This window comes from Chiloscyllium plagiosum, chromosome 51 (genome assembly GCF_004010195.1).
Source record: "Chiloscyllium plagiosum isolate BGI_BamShark_2017 chromosome 51, ASM401019v2, whole genome shotgun sequence".
NCBI lineage: Eukaryota > Metazoa > Chordata > Chondrichthyes > Orectolobiformes > Hemiscylliidae > Chiloscyllium > Chiloscyllium plagiosum.
Genome location: NC_057760.1, coordinates 210,320 through 230,647, shown reverse-complemented (window position 1 = coordinate 230,647; position 20,328 = coordinate 210,320). Strand labels below are relative to the sequence as shown.

At 43.1% G+C, this 20,328-nt stretch overlaps 1 protein-coding gene across 4 annotated transcripts in view; it reads right to left on the bottom strand.

Moving 5' to 3' along the window:
- LOC122544690 (GA-binding protein subunit beta-1-like) overlaps positions 1-20,328 on the bottom strand; it is a 55,881-nt gene that overhangs the window by 29,705 nt on the left and 5,848 nt on the right. For 3 of the 4 annotated variants that reach the window (XM_043683970.1, XM_043683969.1, XM_043683972.1), the window contains exon 2: positions 2,265-2,372. In XM_043683970.1, the coding sequence (XP_043539905.1) occupies positions 2,265-2,372 (108 nt within the window). Of the gene's footprint in view, positions 1-2,264; positions 2,373-20,070; positions 20,234-20,328 lie in introns of those variants that run through there. The other variant, XM_043683971.1, reaches the window with a different exon arrangement.

The following is a 20,328-nucleotide window of genomic DNA, read 5'->3' as shown; positions in this document are numbered from 1 at the left end:
ATACCTTTCTTGATTTTGTAGACCTCAATCAGATCCCCCCCTCAATCTCCTTTTTTCTAATGAAAACAAACCTAACCTACTCAACCTCTCTTCACAGCTAGCACCTTCCATACCAGGCAACATCCTCGTAAACCTTCTCTGCACCCTCTCCAAAGCATTCACATCCTTTTGGTAATGTGGCGACCAGAACTGTACACAGTATGCTAAATGCGGCCGAACCAACATAGTGTACAATTTTAACATAACCTGCCAGTTCTTATCCTCAATATCCAGTCCGATGAAGGCAAGCATACCAAATGCCTTCTTGACCACTATCCACCTGTGCAGCAACCTTCCGGGTACAATGGACCTGAACTCCCAGTTCTCTCTGCTCATCAACTTTTCTCCAGACTTCCATTTACTGTATACTGCGCTCTAAAATTAGACTTCCCAAAATGTATCACCTCACATTTGCCTAGATTGAACTCCATCTGCCACTTCTCCGCTCAACTCTCCAGTCTAACCATATTCTCCTGTATTCTTTGACAGTCCCCTATGCTTTCTGTTACTACACCAGTCTTCGTGTCATCTGCAAACCAACAATGCCCTCTTCCAGATCATATATGTATATATATCACAAACAACAGTGGCCCCAGCACTGATCCCTGTGGAACACCACTGGTCACCTTTCTCCATTTCAAAAAAACTCCCTTCAACTCCTACTCTGTCTCCTGTTGCTCAACCAGTTCTTTATCCACCTAGCTACAACACCCTGCGTACCATGTGATTTTACTTTCTCTATTAGTTTACTATGGGGAACCTTATCAACGCCTTACTAAAGTTCATGTATATGACATCTACAGCCCTTCCTTCATCTATCAACTCAGTCACTTCCTCAAAAGAACTCTATTAAGTTGGTAAGGCACGATCTCCCCCACACAAAACCATGTTGCCTATCATTGATAAGCCCATTCTTTTCCAAAAATAAATAGATTTTATCCCTCAGTACCTTCTCCAGCAACTTTCCCACCACTGACGTCAGGCTCACTGGTCTGTAGTTACCCGGAATATCCCTACTACACTTCTTGTACAGGGGGAACAACACCAGCGACCCTCCAGTCCTCAGGCATCTCCCGTGTTTAAGGATGCTACAAAGATATCTATCAGGGCCCCAGCTATTTCCCCTCTCGCCTCCCTCAGCAACCTGGGATAGATCCCATCTGGGTCCTGGAGATAATAACTTCTGGCCTACCCAACACATCTTCCCTACTAATGTCAACGAGTACAACAGGATTATGAAAAAAAAGTGAAGTCAGTGGTGCAGTTTTAAAACACTGAACTTGTAACCCAGACACCCAGGTAATGTTAGAGGGACAGGGCCTCAAACCCCACCATGGAAACTGGTGGAATTTAGTTAAAATTCAATTTCTTAAAATAGTTTTTGCTAGTGTTCTGCTTTATTTCATCCTTAAATTAACCACTATTTTAATACTAGATCCCAACTCCTCCTCTTGCCACCCCAGCACAAGGAAGCATTATTGTTAGTCTAGAACAAATCCAATATTGACATTCTTCTTGTGGCTTCCCTTGCAGACTATGAGGGGAGATTCTTGAAGAATAATTAACTCAGACTATCTCAGGTTTAAGTTCAGACTTGTGTCAGGCAGATTAAATCCTTCCTGGTGATTATAACTAAGGCTTTAAGCACTGATGCTTTACTTGTCCTCCCAGACAATTGCCCTGGAATGCAATGTTGTTGTTATCTTTACCTCCCTCTGGATTCATGAATAGCGACTGTTCTAATTCCCAGTCTTCTCTCTCATCAACACACGAATGATTCCTGACAGACGGTACCACACAGTCTTTTTCTTTCCTACACCCATTCTCACATACGCATACAAAGCAGCTTTAATCTACCTAACTTCCATCTGCTCCATTTCACCATTATTTCTAACCCACCTGATTTGCTTGTGTCTAGTATCTCTAAATGTCTGGGTGCATTCACATCATCTTCCTAACTACTAGAATCCAATGGCCCAAATACTGTTATCCAGGGGCTCCCAGAGTATTCTCTAAAAGTAAACATATTGCCTGCTGTATTACTGGTTCATAGCCAGTCAGCTGTGGTTTGAGGTTTTAAAGCACCTCTTTCTTCTTCAATGCTTCCTGGGGATGGGCCATGTTCAGAATGCAGAGTTCCTGCTCAAAAACATCACATTTTTAAAAAATATACTGCCTGATGTTCACCAACCAGCACTCACACCGAAAAAAAATGGTTCACTTACCCAATCTGTAGTGAAGGGAGCACCATTTGCCATTAGTGTTCGCACCTCATCATCCTGTCCTTTTCGAGCGGCCTCCAACAACCTCTTCCCCAAATCCACCAGGGACATCTGGCCAATTCAAAAAGGACAAGACAAGAAAAAAAAAGTCAGACTGTTAAACAGTTAGAGCTTGAGAGATTGAAAACTTATTGTTCGCTAAGAAATACCGAAGACAAGTGACACTCGGAACACACACTCGCTGTTACTGCCCGATTCAGCATGCTTCCTCTTCAACACAACCTAGGGGTTCAAAATTATCCACGGTCTAGCAAGGCAATGGAAAAGCACCTGATGTATGACACACCATATAATTCAAGAGAGATGCTGGTTTGATTCATGGCCTGATAAGTTACCTGACAAGCTCGATCGGGAGACAAGATGCTGACATTGGTCTCATTGCCTCTGGGCTATGGAAACAAGAATTAAATTTTAGGTTTCCCACTGCTAACAGTGTACCAAGGAATCACGCCTACCACCCAAGTGGGCCATGGAAGTGCATATACTGGCAACATGCCTTCACTGCATTCGGAGGGTCACCCCGGTTAACTTTGAATTCTGTCCACAGATGCTGCCAGACCTTTGATTTTCCAGCAATTTTTTGTTTTTGTTTCTGATTTGCAGCACCTGCAGTTCTTTCGGTTTTTAGGCCTTCACTGCACGTGGTCGAATAGTTCCCGTCAAAAGTCAACTAACAAATAAGGATGGTCGTTTGGGTAAAGCAAATGCAGAGCCACCAACATCTCTGGATCTTTAACCTGGGCAGAGATAACAGCATCCTGGACACAGAGGTGGGAAAACTCACATCAGTGACAACGAGCCTTTTCACAGTGACTAGAGTCAGCTCATACTGCAACAGTTTTATCAGAATGTTCTATGATACCATTAAAATAAACTAACCTACTAAGCTACACTAGCCTCGTAACAACTAACACAGTGCTGCTTGCTTTTAAAGTAAACCACAGCAAATGGAACATATTGAATTAATTCATCTCTGCTGCTTCAGAATTTAGGGTTTTCTAAGGGATGAGTGGAGGTGAGGAACAACAGAGGCAGACAAGAGGGACACATTTGATCCCAATAGAACAGGTCAAAAAGAAAATAAACTTCAGGATATATCCTGAGTCCACTCAGTGAATTTTGCTAAAATGTGCAGAGACGAGGGAATACCGGGCCACACCCATCCCCCCACTATGGTCTAATGACACACTTCCACGTCTGGATTTTAACAGACTGTAGGAAATGCAGGAAGGAAAGCTGCACGGAGTGAAGAGGTTGAGTTGCTTTTGATTTCATTCGTATGGAAAACTTTAGCCAACTTGGTCCACAATAGGATTTAATTGGCTCAGTGGAAGGGGCCAGTGATCTTATACTGGCTACTTTCCCAATCTCAACCCACACTGCAATTTATACTTTCAACAAGGAACATCAGAGAATACTTGGCACCAGCAGATATGAGAGGCAGGGAAAGGGAGGAAAAGAGGGGGGGAAAAAAAGAGCAAGGTTCATTCATTTTTCATGGTGCCTTTGCACTTTACTCCAAGGTGACTAATTTCCATATGTTATTCTTCACTATGTATTCCAGATGCTGTTGTGTCAGTGTTGCACAATGCATAACACCATAACTTAGTCAATATATATTAGACATCTTGTGACTGCATATGCTCTTTCATTCTACCTTCGTACGTTCACACTTATCTACCACGGCACGGTGGCACAGTGGTTAGTACTGCTACCTCACCGCACCAGCGACCCGGGTTCAACTCCCACCTTAGGTGACTGGCTGTGTGGAGTCTGCACATTCTCCCTGTGTCTGCGTGGGTTTCCTCCGGGTGCTCTGGTTTCCTCCCACAGTCCAAAGATGTGCAGGTTAGTGTGAATTGGCCATGGTAAACTGCCCATAGTGTTAAGTGCATTAGTCAGAGGGAAATGGGTCTGGGTGGGTTACTCTTCGGAGGGTCAGTGTGGAATCATTGGGCCGAAGGGCCTGTTTCCATAGTGTAGGAAATCTAATCGAATCATAACACTAAAGAATGATGGAGCAGCTTGAAGAGTTAATTCACTGAGCCATTCTAAGTTTGTAGTTCAGTTTCCTTGACACGCCACTGCATTTGTGACTATGTATGTACATACACAAAGATATGTTTTATGAATAAAGTATATTTAATTTTTAAAACAAATTTATAATAGAAAAGGAATTGCGTAACATATAGCACTGTACTGACCCTCTGACCTGTTCAAGCACTGAAATGCCATAATTGGAGGGGCATGTTACAGTATGCCAGCTTAGTCTATTCAACATTTATTAATATTTACAATGAAAAATAGAAATAAAACAAAATGTAGGACTTAAGAAAAAGAGCTGAATCACAACTGTTCACCCTAACCCAATTACTCCCCCTCCAATATCCATGTTGTAGTTGGACAGAACTCCCAACAGCAATAGGAAATTGAGTAGTACGTATAAAATCTGCAATCTGTGTCACAGTCTTCTTACTTGGACATTATCTCACTAAGCAGCAGATTGTTCTATGGGCATTCCTGGACTTCAACCCCCCCAAACCTAGACTAGAGCTAATGACGGAAATGTGATTGATCCTTCAATTTCTAAAATGGGAAAGCCATGGGAGATACACTAGTGAAGTATGTCCTGGGAGGAGGCACCGAACAGGTATAATTCACAGAAATGGACAGACAGTGTTCAATCCTGGTTCAATGACCCTATACAGTCATATAGTTATACAGCATGGGAACAGGTCCATTGGTCTAACCAGTCCACGCCAAAGATAATCTCAAACTAAACTAGTCCCACCTGCCTGCTCTTGGCCCATATTCCTCCAAACCTTTACTATTCATGTACTTTGCCAAATGTCTTTTAAACATTGTAATTGTACCTAAATCCACCACTTCCTCAGGAGGTTCATTCCACACGAGCCCCATCTGTGTAAACAATTTACCCCTCATGTCTTTTAAAATCTCTTTCCTCTCATCTTAAAAATGCACACCCTTGTCTTGAACTTACATATCCTAGGGAAAAGACAATGACCATTAACCCTATTTATACCCTCATTTTATAAACTTCCACAAGGTCATCTCTCAACTTCCTATGCTTCGGTGGGAAAAAGTCCCAGTCTTTGACTTTAGTTCTACTTTAGAGAGACTTCAAAGCATAACATAGGCTGACATTTGAGCACACTATTGCATTGGTCAAGATGCTAATTTTGGTAAGAAATGGTTTGAGATGAAATGGTTAAACAGAAGTCCTGTCTCTTCTCTCAGATAAAGATGGAGACCTTTTATCCCTATTTCAGTTTAAAGACCAGCATTACTCTACCAGTTTCTGTAAGTTCAAAAGACACGAAATGAGATCGGTCAGTAAGAGGAATCACGCTGCGTACAATGTGGTTACGACAGACAAATGAGAAGTATTTCATTGGCTACTAAGTCTCTCAGTAGAATTTCTTTCACAGAACGCAAGCGCTACTAGTTAGTTTACATTTGATCTCAATCTCTAACTGACCCTAAGTGGTTTGCTAGGGCCATTTCAGTGGACGGTCAAATGTCAATCACAAGGCTGTGGGTTTGGAGCCATGGTACGTATCCTGCTAAAGGATGACAGATTTCCTACCTGGTTGGTGAACAAGATGATTTTTAATCACAATGATGGTTGGTCACAATCATCGAGACTAGCTTTCAATTCCACCAGCTGCCCTGGTGGAAGCCAAACCCTTGTACTATGAGTCGCTAGACAAAAAAGTACTTCAACCAGAGGGGTACTAAAATCCTGGATGGGAAATTTACTGGTGCTATTTGGGTGGGTTTAAACTAGCTCAGCAGGGGGATGGGAACCGGAGATGTAGTTGCAGTGCACAGGACGATGAGAGTAGGAAGGACAGGGACAGGATTTCAGGGTCACAGGAATGTGCTGGCAGACAGCAAAGTGGTTTGAAGTGTGTCTACTTCAACGCCAGAAGTGTACGAAGTAAAGTAGGTGAGCTTGCAGCATGGGACTTCGATGTTGTGGCCATTTTGCAGACGTGGATAGAGCAGGGTGAGGAATGGATGTTGCAGGTTCCAGGATTTAGGTCTTTCATTGAGAACAGGCAAGGCGGTAAAAGAGGGGGAGGCATGGCCTTGTTAATCAAGGATAGTATAACGGTGGCTGAGAGAACTTTTGATGAGGACTCGTCTACTGAGGTAGTGTAGGCTGAGGTTAGAAACAGGAGAGGAGAGGTCACAATGGTTGGTGTTTTTTTATAGGCCTCCACAGAGTTCCAGGGAGGTGGAAAAGAGGATTAGCAAAATTATTCTGGGTAGGAGTGAAAGGAACAGGGTGGTCATTATGGGGAACTTTAACTTCTCTAACATTGACTGGAAATGCTATAACTCTAGTGCGGCAGATGGATCAGTTTTTGCCCAATGTGTACAGGAGGGTTCCTGACACAGTATATCGAAGGGCTGACAAGAGGGGAGACCACACTGGATCTGGTGCTTGGTAATGAACCAGGCCAGGTGTTTGATTTAGTTGTAGGTGTGCACATTGGAGAGCATGACCATAATTCAGTTACGTTTAGTTTAGTGATGGAAAGGGATAGGCACATGCCACAAGTCAAGAATTATTGATGGGACAAGGGCAATTATAACGAGATTATGCAAGAATTAGGATGCATAGAATGGAGTAGCAAAATGCAGGGGATGCAGACAATGGAAATGTGGAGCTGTTTTAAGGAACAGATATTACGTGTCCTTGATAGGTATGTCCCTGTCAAGCAGGGAGGAAGTGATAAGGTAAGGAAACCGTGTTTTACAACAGAAATTGCATCTCTTGTTATGAAGAAGGAGGCGGCTTATGTGTTGATGAGGCAAGACCATTCAGATGGGGCGATGGAGAGTTACAGATCAGCTAGGAAGGATTTAAAGAGAGAGTTAAGAGCAAAGAGTAGTCTTTAGCAAATAGAATAAAGGAGAACCCTAAAGCTTTCTCTAGATATGTGAGGAATAAAAGGATGATTAGGGTAGGAATAGGGTCAAGCAAAGACAGTTCTGTGTGGACCCTGTGGAGATCGGAGAGGTGCCAAACAAACATTTCTCGTCGGTTTTCACTCAGAAAAAGGAGAATAATGAGGTACAAAATATTAGACTAGGAAGGATAGAGGTTAGTTACGAACAGGTGTTAACAATTCTTGGAGTGAAAGTAGACAAGTCCCATGGGCCAGATGGGATTTAGCCGAGGATTCTCTGGGAAGCTAGGAAGGAGATAGCAGAGCCTTTGGCTTTGATATTTGAGTCGTCATTGTCTACAGGTTTGGTACCAGAGGACTGGAGGATTAAAAATGTGCCATTGTTCAAAGGCAGCAGAGATGACCCAGGTAATTATAGATCAGTGAGCCTTACTTCTGTTGTAGGAAAGGTTTTGGAAAGGATTATAAGAGATAAGATTTATAATCATCTAGCAAGCAAAAATTTGATTTCAGATAGTCAACATGGTTTCTTCAAGGGCAGGTCGTGTCTCACAAACCTGAGTTTTTTTGAGAAGGCGATGAAGCATGTAGATGAGGGTAGGACAGTTGACGTGGTATACATGGACTTCAGTAAAGCCTTTGATAAGGTTCCACATGGTAGGCTGTTGGAGAAAATACAGAGGCATGGAATTGAGGGTGATTTAGCAGTTGAAACTTTATTGCTGGAACAGCACAGCAGGTCAGGCAGCATCCAGGGAACAGGAGATTCGACGTTTCGGGCACAGGCCCTTCTTCAGTGATTTAGCAGTTTGGATTAGAAACTGGCTTTCTGAAAGAAGGCAGCGAGTGGTGGTTGATGGAAAATATTCAGCCTGGAGTCCGGTTATTAGTGGTGTGCCACAAGGATTTGTTTTGGGACCACTGCTGTTTGTCATTTTTATAAATGTCTGAGACACAGGCAAAGGTGGATGGATTAGTAAATTTGTAGATGACACTAAAGTAAGTGGAGGAGTGAACAGTGTGGAAGAATGTTACAGGTTGCAGGGGGACTTGGATAAACTGTAGAATTGGGCTGAGAGTTGGTAAATGGAGTTCAATGCAGCTAAATGTGAGGTGATGCATTTTGGGAAGAAAAACAGGAAGGCAGAGTATTGGGTCAATGGAAAGATTCTTGGCCGTGTGGATGTGCAGAGGGATCTTGGAGTCCATGTACACAGATCCCTGAAAGTTGCCACCCAGGTTGATAGTGCTGTTAAGAAGGCATATGGTGTGTTAGTTTTCATTCGTAGAGGGATTGAGTTCCAGAGCCGCAATATCATGCTGCAGTTATACAAAATGCTGGTGCAGCCACACTTGGAACATTGTGTACAGTTCTGGTCGCCATATTTCGGGAAGAACGTGGAAGCATTGGAAAAGGTGCAGAGGAGATTTACCAGGATGTTGCCTGGTCTGGAGGGAAGGTCTTATGAGGAAAGGCTGAGAGACTTGAACCTGTTGTCACTGGCAAGGCGGCGGCTAAGAGGGGATTTGATAGAGACATACAGGATGATCAGAAGACTAGATAGGGTAAACAGTGAAAGTCTTTATCCTAGGATGATGACATCAGCGTGTACGAGAGGGCATAACTACAAATTGAGGGATGATAGATTTAAGACAGATGTCAGAGGCAGGTTCTTTACGCAGAGTGGTAAGAGCGTGGAATGCCCTACCTGCTAATGTAGTCAACTCAGCCACATTAGGGAGATTTGAACAATCCTTACATAAGCACATGGATGATTTTGGGATAGTGTAGGGGAACAAGCTGAGAATAGTTCACAGGTTGGCGCAACCGAGGGCCGAAGGCCCTGTTCTGCACTGTATTGTTGTATGTTCTAATCAGCCACTCAGCATTGTAAACTGGAATTTCTTTACTCAAAAGGATAAGGACACACAGGTAATCCTTATTCAAGACAGATAGATTTTTGCTCATTGAGTGAGCCGGGAGATATAGGAGTGATGCAAGAAAGTGAAGTTGACACAGAAGATCAACCACAATCACCATCTCATAGAATGACAAAACAGGCTTGAGTGGTGCAATGTTCTTCAGATTGCAAAATGTTGGAACAGATCAGCCATACAAAATTAGCATGTGATTAGACACCAAATGTAATTAGACACCAAATGTAATTTGAACCTTCAGAGCGATGATGTGGAAGAACTCTGCCTGACTATTGAACAAGTTTTAAGTCAGTTGCCTTCAAACTAAAATATAGCGCAAATGTAATTAGAACCAGGAACAGCCCTTAGAACTTCCTGTGAGGATGGTTTTGGAACTTATGCCAAGAGTAATTGTGATGCAACGAGAAAATTGGAGTCATGAAACATTATTTGCAAATCCCATGGCTTGTTTTTCAGAAATTCCGAATGCAGTTGGGCAATATGACAAAAATCATAATCTTCAGCAATGGCACATAGGAGCCTTTCAGTATAGGGACTTCCTTTTCTTTTCAACCAAATATGAGTGACATGGAAAGGAGCCAACATGAAACTGAATCACCATTCCTGGGGAAATTTGAAAAAGAAAAGTGCAACTGTGTGTTTGCTGCACCATAACGTGCAAGCTGGACATTCAATATCAAACTACAGCATCTTTAAGGCTTAAAACTTGAGGTGGCCCTTCACAGAAAGAAAACAGACAGCCAATTGTAAAAGGGCTGAGATATGAACCACTATCCTACATAATACCAAAGCAAAGTATAAACCACTGTATTTTTCAAAGAGCATGATTTCTTTCACTAAATAAATTTTAAAAATATACCATGACAGTAGTGGTTCATGAAGATCACTAGAATATTCTAGAGAAGTCAACATTTTGAATCGAAATCTTTTTAGAATACTTAAGATTCTGAAGAAGTCCCAGAGGATTTAAGGAGGCAAGGAGACAAAAAAAAAGTGCATAATATAAATGAAGCAGAGTCAGAATGGCTTCATGAAGGGGAAATCATGCCTGACAAATTTACTAGAGGTAGTGAGGCAACAAGCAGGAGAAATAAGGGAAAGGCAGCAATTGTAATATATTTGGATTATCAGATAGTATTTAAGGTACCATACACAGGAGAGTGGAGTGAGGATTATCAGATTAGCCATGATCTCATTGGAGTGGCACAGTAGACTCGATGGGCTGAATGGTCTGCTTCTGTTCCTATGTTTTATAATCAGATTACAATAGATTGGGATTAATTTGGTGTGCTATGCAAAGGGCATCATGAAGTTGGCTTTTGATAAATAACCTCAAATATATTCAATAATCCAGATTTTCTGTTCTTCCATTGTTTAACCAGAGAAATCTCCAAAACCAAATGTTAAAACAAGTGATCTGATAACACAAGCAGTATAGAAGTTGAGAAACGTTGTGGTGAAATGGAGGTTGGGTGTCATCAGCATACATGTGGAAGCTTCAGATGATATTACCAAGAGGCAAGATGTGGATTGAGTATGTAACGATGCATCATCATTTGGGATCAGAGGTAATACACAGGGACTACTGTCAGCAAATCCACATTGTGCTCAGCCTTTCACAGAGCAAAGAAAGGATTCAGGTATTTGGCAACCACGAGTCAAGGGCTGCATTTCAAATTAGACATGAGAAAGAAAAGCTCATCTGTACCAAACACAGAATTATTGCTTTTCCAATCTCACATGGGTCATTACGTTTAGTCATCAGAAGTAGGTACTGCAGATGCTGGAGATTAGAGTCAAGATTAGAGTGGTGCTGGGAAAGCATAGCAGGTCAGGCAGCATCCAAGGAGCAGGAAAAATTGACACTTCAGGCAAAAGCACTTCATCACGAATGAAGCTGGAAGCCTCAGGGATGCAGAGATAAAATCTCTCCACCATCCCTCTCCACCCCAAGGTTCCCAGCCTCATTCCTGATTTTCTTTCCTGCTCCTCGGATGCTGCCTGACCTGCTGTGCTTTTTCAGCATCAGTCTAATCTTGACTCATTTAGAACCTGCTATAGGGTGCCTCAAACTAGCAGACCAGTGTGGCACTGAAAAAGTACAGCAGGTCAGGTAGCATCCAAGGTGCAGGGGAGTGCCCATCTGCAGTCCTCATTTTCTCCCAAACTCACAGACCAGTCATATGTTTCTGGATCTGCTGGCTAACAAGGGACTTTTAAAAATTAGGCCATTCAGTCCCTCAAGACTATTCCATTATTCAGGTGATGCTGGCTGATATGGTACCCACCTCCACAGCCCTGAATATCCCCAACCAGTTCAACAGTGAGATGCATTTTTAACTTGTAGTCCGATTGAGTTATGAACATTGGTCAATAATGTCACGAAACAAATTTATCGTAGACTGAAGGGGAAATAAACAATACTTTTCCATTCTTGTTTCATCATCACAACATAGGCCTGTAAAACCACCCATATTTCCAGGTACAGAAATAACCAGTAGGGCAGTTATAAGAGTGCTAATTTTACTCTTTACTGAAATCCTAGAGATAGTGCTTCTTCACAGGGGAGAAGTGTTACCATTTTTCAACCTTGCAGCAACATGTTTGGCATCTGGTTAAGGCACCATTTCCAATGCAAAAATATTGCAGCATGACTTCTATGCAAAAGGGTAGAACCAGAAATAACAATCAAAAATATGGATAAGGAAAGCAAGTTCAAAAATTTGAGAGAAGAGAAGAGAAATATTTCAAAAATGAAACTGATCTGTATCAGGGCTCTGAAGACAAGGAACCACACTTTCCTCACAAAGCATACTACATCCATCCAGTTACTGAAAACTTGAATTCCTGTAACACTTAACTCTCAAAGACAAAAAAAAGTTTCAGAAATGACAGCCAGACTACTAAGACCCCTCAGAATCGTAGTAGCACACACCCACCAACACCCTCAAACAAAAACTAAAACTTAAAAAGACCCATGGACAAAATTCCATGCAAGGACTGCCAGAAACACTACGTAGGACAAACAGGAAGAAAGTTAGCCACCAGAATACACGAACACCTGCTAGCCACAAAAAGACACGACCCTCTCTCCCTCGTAGCCCTACACAGGGAGGAAAAAACCCACCATTTCGACTGGGACAATATCTATCCTGGGACAGGCTAAGCAAAGACATGCCAGAGAATTCCTTGAGGCCTGGCACTCCAACCACAACGCCATAAACAAACACATAGATCTAGATACCACCTATCAAACCCTCAGAAAACAAACAGGAAATGATATCACCACAAACCCCTGGAACCCCATCCAGGACAAACATATAAATAGAAGGCAGGAGACAACAGCTTCGCTTCACTTGGAGGTCGCCACTGATGATGTTACCTAGTCAGGTAATGAAACGTCTGGATATCAAACCTACAGCTCAGTGAGCAAACCTATACCCTAAAACATTAATGCATTTCACAGATGTGTTAACAAATTGTAATGTAGCTGCATAACGAGATATTTGTGGAAATAAAGTAGACTTTGAGAGGCACCTTAAAAGGAGGAGTGAGGGGTGGTGATGTCAAGGAAGTGACTGTCAAGAACTTAGGGACAAAGCAATTGAAGGCATGGAGTGATTGATATCCACCAAGGCCGCTTGTTAACAATTTTTGGATTTGTGCACACCCCAGATTGGTTGCAAATATGTTTGATAAGCTAAAAAGCAAATAACATCTATGTTTTTAATCTTCCATCTTAAAAAGGTTAGTGAGGACCCTTTCTTTCGAAAAAAAGGAAAGTCAATCAACATGGACAGACATGCCATGGCACATCTCAGTGGACATCACATCCTGAACTGGAACTTGAAACCAGACTTTCTAGGGCAGATATTGCAATGCTACCATCGAGCCACAAGATCCTTCCTTCTGCACCTAAGATAAATCTGTCTGGGAATACAAGTACTAAGTGAGTCTACTTAGCTTCTGAGGTCTGCTGCTTTCAGATTAGTATGCTCTAGCAAGTGTCTTTGTTGACTTGACTAATGCAGCTTGTGTGTGTGTAGCTGTGCTGTGGTTCCACCTCCCTCCCACAACTGGTGGCTGGAATAAAAAAGGCACCCTGTCAAATATCTGCAGCTGGCAGCAGGCCACTCGTGTTCAATCAGCTCATGCTTGCAAGTCTCAGGGAAGTACATTCACCATTAGATGTGATTCTACTATTGGAAATCATTCACTAAATAACCTGGGCTATGCCAAGAGTTATATCAGAAACCAATTTAAGATTATCAGCTGAACCACAGGATTTGAGCATGCTAGAAGCTACATATGTAAATATTCAAGACCCTATGTAGGCAAAAGGAATTTGTACATACGTTGCACCTTTTCCAAAAAAAAAGGGGTGAGAGAGGGACAGTCAGACTCTGTTGCATCCCCATGGCAATGCCCTGACTAATTAGAATGCGTTTGCCTGGTCTTATCGTAAAGATTGACAGTTAGCTGTCCTTGCTATACCTCTTACAATTACAGTTCAATCAGCACCCTCTTCACATTATGTATATGGTGTCTCTTTCTTAACTCAGTTTCATGTGTCCAGTTCTAAGGAGTGCAAAATGAAAAGCTTTCAACTTCTGGTCTGCTTTTAGCAATATTTAAGGTACTTCCAGACCTGCTGAGTTTCTCCAGCACTTTGTTGCTGATTCATATCTCCACCCTCTGCAGTACTTTGCTTTCATTTGCTCTTCATGTATGTCAATTAATTTCCTGTGCAACTTGAGTGGGAGCACAAGGATATGTCCCATTCAGCAAACTCCTCCCAATACAACATACATGCAAGTAAAAACTAAGAACTGCAGATGCTGTAAATCAGAAACAGAAACAGAAGTTGCTGGAAAAGCTCATCAGGTCTGGCAGCATCTGTGAAGAGAAATCAAAGTTAACATGTTGGGTCCAGTGACCCTGCCTCAGAACTGATGGTAGCTTGGAAAATGTCAGTTTATATGCAGAAGTTTTTTTTGGGAGGGGGTTTAAGGAGTAAACAATACATAGGGATAGAGCCCAAAGAGATAGAACAGTTGGACAGACAAACGACTTGATAACAATCCGCTGGGAGGGTGAATAGCTGTTAATGGAGACTGTTAGAAGCCTACAATAGGTAGTGCGTAATAAAAGGCCTGGTGTGTGGGGTAGGGAGTTTAGGACATGGGAAGAGTTTAGGCCTAAAATTATTGAATTGGATACCGAGTCCAGAGGAAAATTAGGTGTTGTTCTTCCAGCTTGCACTGAGCTTTGCTGGAGCATTGCAGAGGCCTGAGACAGAGGTGTTGGCCATGCAATCTGGAGCATCATTAAGTTAGTAAACTTTTTCTTTTGGGTAAATACAATGAGCAAGTCAAAGGTTTATAATTTGTGTCATCCAACATGGCCTGATTCCATGTAATTCCTCCAATTTTCATGGAATCTTAAGTGCTTCATCAAACACTTAGGTTCCCACATCTCCACTTAGCACATCTGGCCCATTAGAAACAAGAGAGTGCATCAGGTTCTTGTCAGAAGGGACATGAGCAGGCTCCTGGGTCAGTGCCAGAATGACTCAATCAGCAATGTTCCCTGAACATTTCACTACAAAGCTCACATTTTTGGCTCTGGAAAACTCAGTTTTCAGGGTTGACTTTCAGCCAATCAGACGCTAAAATCTGTAACCCCAAGGGCCAAACATTAAAATTAATGCAGGACCTCAGCAAATCAGTCAATTGAGTGAAGTTATTCAGCCTTTTCCTTCAGTGATAGGCAAAGTAAAAGCAATAGCTGTTCATCTGAGGAAAGTTGAGGGAAATAATCAAATTTGCTTTTTCTAATTAAAATCTCCGAGGAGTTCAGAACTAGAGGGCATAGGTTTAGGGTGAGAGGGGAAAGATATAAAAGAGACCTAAAGGGCAACTTTTTCACAGAGGGTGGTACGTGTATGGAATGAGCTGCCAGAGGAAGTGGAGGAGGCTGGTACAATTGCAACATTTAAGAGGCATTTGGATGGGTATATGAATAGGAAGGGTTTGGAGGGATATGGGCTGATGGCAGGTGGGACTAGATTGGGTTGGGATATCTGGTTGGCATGGACAGGTTGGACCGAAGGGTCTGTTTCCATGCTCTACATCTCTATGACTATGACATAGGAGCACAGATTAGGCCATTCAGCCCATCAAGTCTGCTCTGCCATTCAATCATGGCTGATAAGTTTCTCAACCCCTTTCTCCCTGTAACCCTTGGTCTCTTTGATACTCAAGAACCTATCTATCGCAGTCTTAAAACACACTCAATGATCTGGCCTCCATAGCCTTCCGTGGCAATGAATCCCATAGATTGCTGAAGAGGTTTCTCTTTATCTCTTATTCTAAAACATCTTCCCTTTACACGGAGGCTGTGGCCTTGGGTCCTCGTCTCTCCTACCACTAGAAACATCTTCTCAACATCTACTCTATCCAGGCCATTCAGTATTCTGTATGTTTCATTTAGATACCCCCTCACCCATTCTAAACTCCACTGAGTATAAATCCTGTGTCGTCAAACGTCCCTTACAGATTAAGCTTTTATTTCTGGGGCCATTCTCATCAAACTCCTCTGAACACGCTCCAGAGCCAGTACATCCTTCCTGAGATATGGGAGAAAGCAAGGACTGCAGATGCTGGAGATCAGGGGTGAGAGTGTGGTGCTGGAAAAGCACAGCAGTTCAGGCAGCATCTGAGGAGCTGGAGAATCAACGTTCCAGGCATAAGCCCTTCATCAGCAATGAGGCTAGTGGGCCAAGGGGGCTGAGAGATAAATGGCAATTGGGGTGGGGATAGAGCTGGAGGGGGTAGCTGGGAATGTGATAGGTAGATGAAGGTGCAGGTGGAAGTGATAGGTTGGAGCCAGTGGGTGGGAAGGAAGGAAGATGGACAGGTAGGACCAGTCAAGGGGCTGGTGCCAAGTTGGAGGCTTGGGACTGGGATAATATGGGGGAGGGGAAATAAGGAAACTGGTGAGAATCCACATTGATCCCATATGGTTGCAGGGTCCCAAGGCAGAGGCATTCTTCCTCCAGGCATCGAGTGGTAAAGGTTTGGTGATGGAGGAGGCCCATGACCTACCTGCATGTCCTTGGTGGAGTTAAAATGTTCAGGGCACTGGGATTGGTTGGTGCAGGTGTCTCGGAGATGTTCTCCAAAATGATCTGCAAGTTAGCATCCTGTCTCTCCGATGTAGAGACGACCACATTGGGTGCAACGGACACAATAGATAATGTGGGTGTAAGTACAGCTAAATTTCTGTCAGACGTGCAAAGATCCTTTGGGGCATTGGACAGAGGTGAGGGCACAGGTTTTGCACTTCCTGCGGTGGGTGGGGGGTGTGGAGGATCTGACCAGGGAGTCGCAGAGAGAATGGTCTCTGCGATATGCCAAAAGGGGTGAGGGGGTAAATACATCCCTAGTGATGGGCTCTGTTTGCAAGTGGCAGAAGATGATGCAATGTATTTGGAGGTTGGTGAGTTGGAATGTGAGGACCAGAGAGGTTCTGCCCCTGTTGCAATTGGAAGGGTGAGGTTCAAGTTCAGACGAGTGGGAAGTGGAGGAGATGTGGAGGGCAACAACTTTCACGTGAGGGGGGAAATTGCGGTCTTTGAAGGAGGCGGTCATGTGGGATGTTCTATGGAGGAATTGGGAATAAAACATGACATTTTGGCAGAAGGAGGTGCAGAGCAGGTAGCTGTGGGAGTCAGACTACACCTGGACTATCCCAGTTCCAAGCCTCCAACTCAATACCACCCCCTTGACTGGTCCGACCTAACCATTTTCCTTTCTTCCCACCCAACAACTCCACCGTCCCCTCTGACCTATCACTTCCACCTGACCTTCATCTGTCCCATTCCTCGTACCCCCCCCCCCCCGCTTATCTCGCAGCCTCCTTGATCCACAAGCCTCATTCCTGATGAAGGGCTTATGCCCGAAATACCAAATACCAATTCACCTGCTCCTCGGATGCTGCCTGACCAGCTGTGCTTTTCCAGCACTACACTCTCGATTCAGATATGGGGCCCAAAACTATGCACTATACTCCAAATGTGGTCTGACCAGAGTCGTATACAGCCTCAGTCTGCTTGCTGAACTAACCTATGGCTTTAAGATCCATAGCTCAGCAGTACACTCCCAGTTGAACCTACACCCCATTGTCTTAACTGTTCAGTTTCAACTGTGTTTTAAACTTGTTATTTCTGTAATCAATGTAATCTTTACATTATATATACATTTCCCTTACTGTCCTTGCTCTCCAAGGCTGCAAAGCCAAAGTTAAAATGGACTTCCCCCAACATCACTGCATCTAACCTGAAAATGTAATAAAAACTACAAAAAAAAACTCTGACAGTGATTACAGGAGCTGATCAAGCTAGGGGAAGGAAGAGACAAAATTCCAAATTCCATTCATGTCTACCTTGATTGAGCCTTTCTAACTCTGCCTTCACGTCCTCGACTTGTGTAGTTAGGGTTTTGGATATCGAGCACGAGTTCATTTCCTGATTAGTGGAAATAAGTACTTTCATGCTCAATTATTTCCATAACCCCATTTCTCTCCTTCTACAAGCCTCCCACATAATTCTGAAAGAAGCAAGTGGGGAAAATTAAAAAGTCTAAGTAGCTCTATTTTTATCACACCTCATGTCTCTCATTTTCACCCGGCCAACAACCGATATTTCTTTAGTGCCTCCTACATCACAAAACCTCCCAGTCCCTGAAGGCATGGCCACCAATCATGAAGGAATGGAATCTAGGGGGGACTTAGAAGAGGCTGGAATTAAACAAGAGGGTTGTGGGCTGAAAGACGGAAGGGTGAGGCTATAGAAGGTTTTAAAGCAAGGATAAGAATCCTAAATTCAGAGTTACTTGACCAGGAGACAGTGTGCTATGTTGATATCCTATCTTTTACCTTTGACAAAATGGAAAAGGTAGAAATTAAGATAAACAGGGACAAGATTTTTCTTTTCAAAGGCAGAATCCGCAAACCCATTGGCTCACATTTTAAGAACAGTGTCCACCACCTCAAAGGGGAGAGTGGAGCAGATAGGTGAGAAGGAAGATGGACAGGTATGACAGTTCAAGAGGGAGGTGCCGAGTTGAAGGGTTGGATCTGACATGGGGGCGGAAAATGAGGAAACTGGTGAAATTGACGTTGATACCGCGTGGTTGGAGGGTCCCAAGGTGGAAGATATGGCATTCTTCCTCCAGGTGTCAGGTGGTTTGGATTCAGCAGTGGAAGCGGCGCAGGACTTGCATTTCCTTTGGCAGAGTGGGAGGGGGAGGTTAAAGTGGTTGGCCACAGGGTGGTGCGGTTGTCCCACTGGGCCAGACCAGGTAAGCAGAACAGGTATCCTTCCCTAAATGACAGTGAACTAGATGTGGATTTATAAACATCAACAATGGTAACCATTTAGCTAGGTTTTTTAAAAAAAGATTAGATTCCCTACAGTGTGGGAACAGGCCTTTCAGCTCAACCAGTCCACACTGACCCATTTCCCTCTGACTAACGCACCTAACACTATGGCCAATTCACCTAACCCGCACATCTTTGGACTGCGGGAGGAAATTGGAGCACCCGGAGGAAACCCACGTCGGTACATGGAGAATGTGCAAACTCCACACAGTCGCCAGCGGCTGGAATCAAACCTAGCACTAGGGTCCCAGGTTCAATTCCAGCCTCAGGCGACTGTCTGTGTGGAGTTATTCTACATTATTTTGAATAAAATATAATTCGTCATGATGGAGTTTATATCCATCAGCTTGGGCCTCCGACATTACTAGTCCACCAACTCACCTTTTTCACTTGTGCTCATTTTTGAAAAATAAGTATTGAAGTAGTCTAGTCCCCACTCACTGCCTCTTCCCCTGCCAGTAGTTATCCAATTCTAATTCAATTTGGTTTCAATCCACAAAAGACTTTGTAACTTTTGTTTCAGGTCTGTAAACAGAGCTGGAAGAGTGAGGACTGCACATGCTGGAGATCAGATTGAGGAAAAGTGTGGTGCTGGAAAAGCACAGCAAGCACCCAAGGAGCAGGCTTATGCCTGAAATGTCGACTCTCCCGCCCTTAGATGCTGCCTGACCTGCTGTGCTTTTCCAGCACCACACTTTTTGACTTTAGACAGAGCAGTCAATTGAGTGCAAATCATCAACGAACAAAGGCCAATAATTGCAATCTGAGCTTTGTCACACTTTTCAGATTGACTGGTGTATCACAAGACAGATTCCCAAGTCCAACTAACTTTTCATCATTGGCATGTCTCTAAAAGCTTTCCATAACCAATACTTTTTGACAGACAGTTACGGTTTCAGAAAACACCACAGTCAATTTGCACACAGTAAACTCCCCAAAACAACAATGTGATGAACTATCCCTAGATAGTTGTTTTAAATATGGTGATGTTGGTCAAGAGATAAATATTGGCCCCAGGACACCCAAGAGATCTCTACCCTTTATCGTCTTCCATTAGCGGCCGGGGATACTTTACATTTGACTAATGACGAACAGGGCCTCAATTTAATCTTCTGTCCAAATGGCTGATGATTCAAGCAAGTTAACTTAACATTACAAACAGGACAACAGGGTCAGTACCAAAATGCAAGGGCAACTCAATTTTCTAGGCACCTGTTGCCTTTTAGTATTGCAACATGAAAATGCAAAATCCTCAAGATTCGAACACAAACACTCAGAGTCCTAAGTCATCAGAACAAATTCTTTTCAAAATTGCAATAGTGCAGATAGTCTGAAATCAGAACAAGATGTGTTCAGTGAATAAACTTATGACAACACCAATGCAAACAAATAAGACAGCACAGCGTCATACAAATAAAATTTCAGCTCACGTTTAGATTTATACATTTTGAAGAGCAACTTCTTTGGTAAGGTCAAAGGTAAATAGTTCACAAACATAAGAGCACATACAAGCACTATCCAATCAAACCAACAGCAACACAACCAGATAAATAAAAGGCGTACACAAGGATTCACCACCAGTTAATATTGGTGGGCTGGGGTGAAGGTGAAGGGTGAGCAGGGAACACAGTGGTGGGCAATTCAGGTTGGGGGGATGTGCGCGCACAATGTTTGAGAAGATACATTAA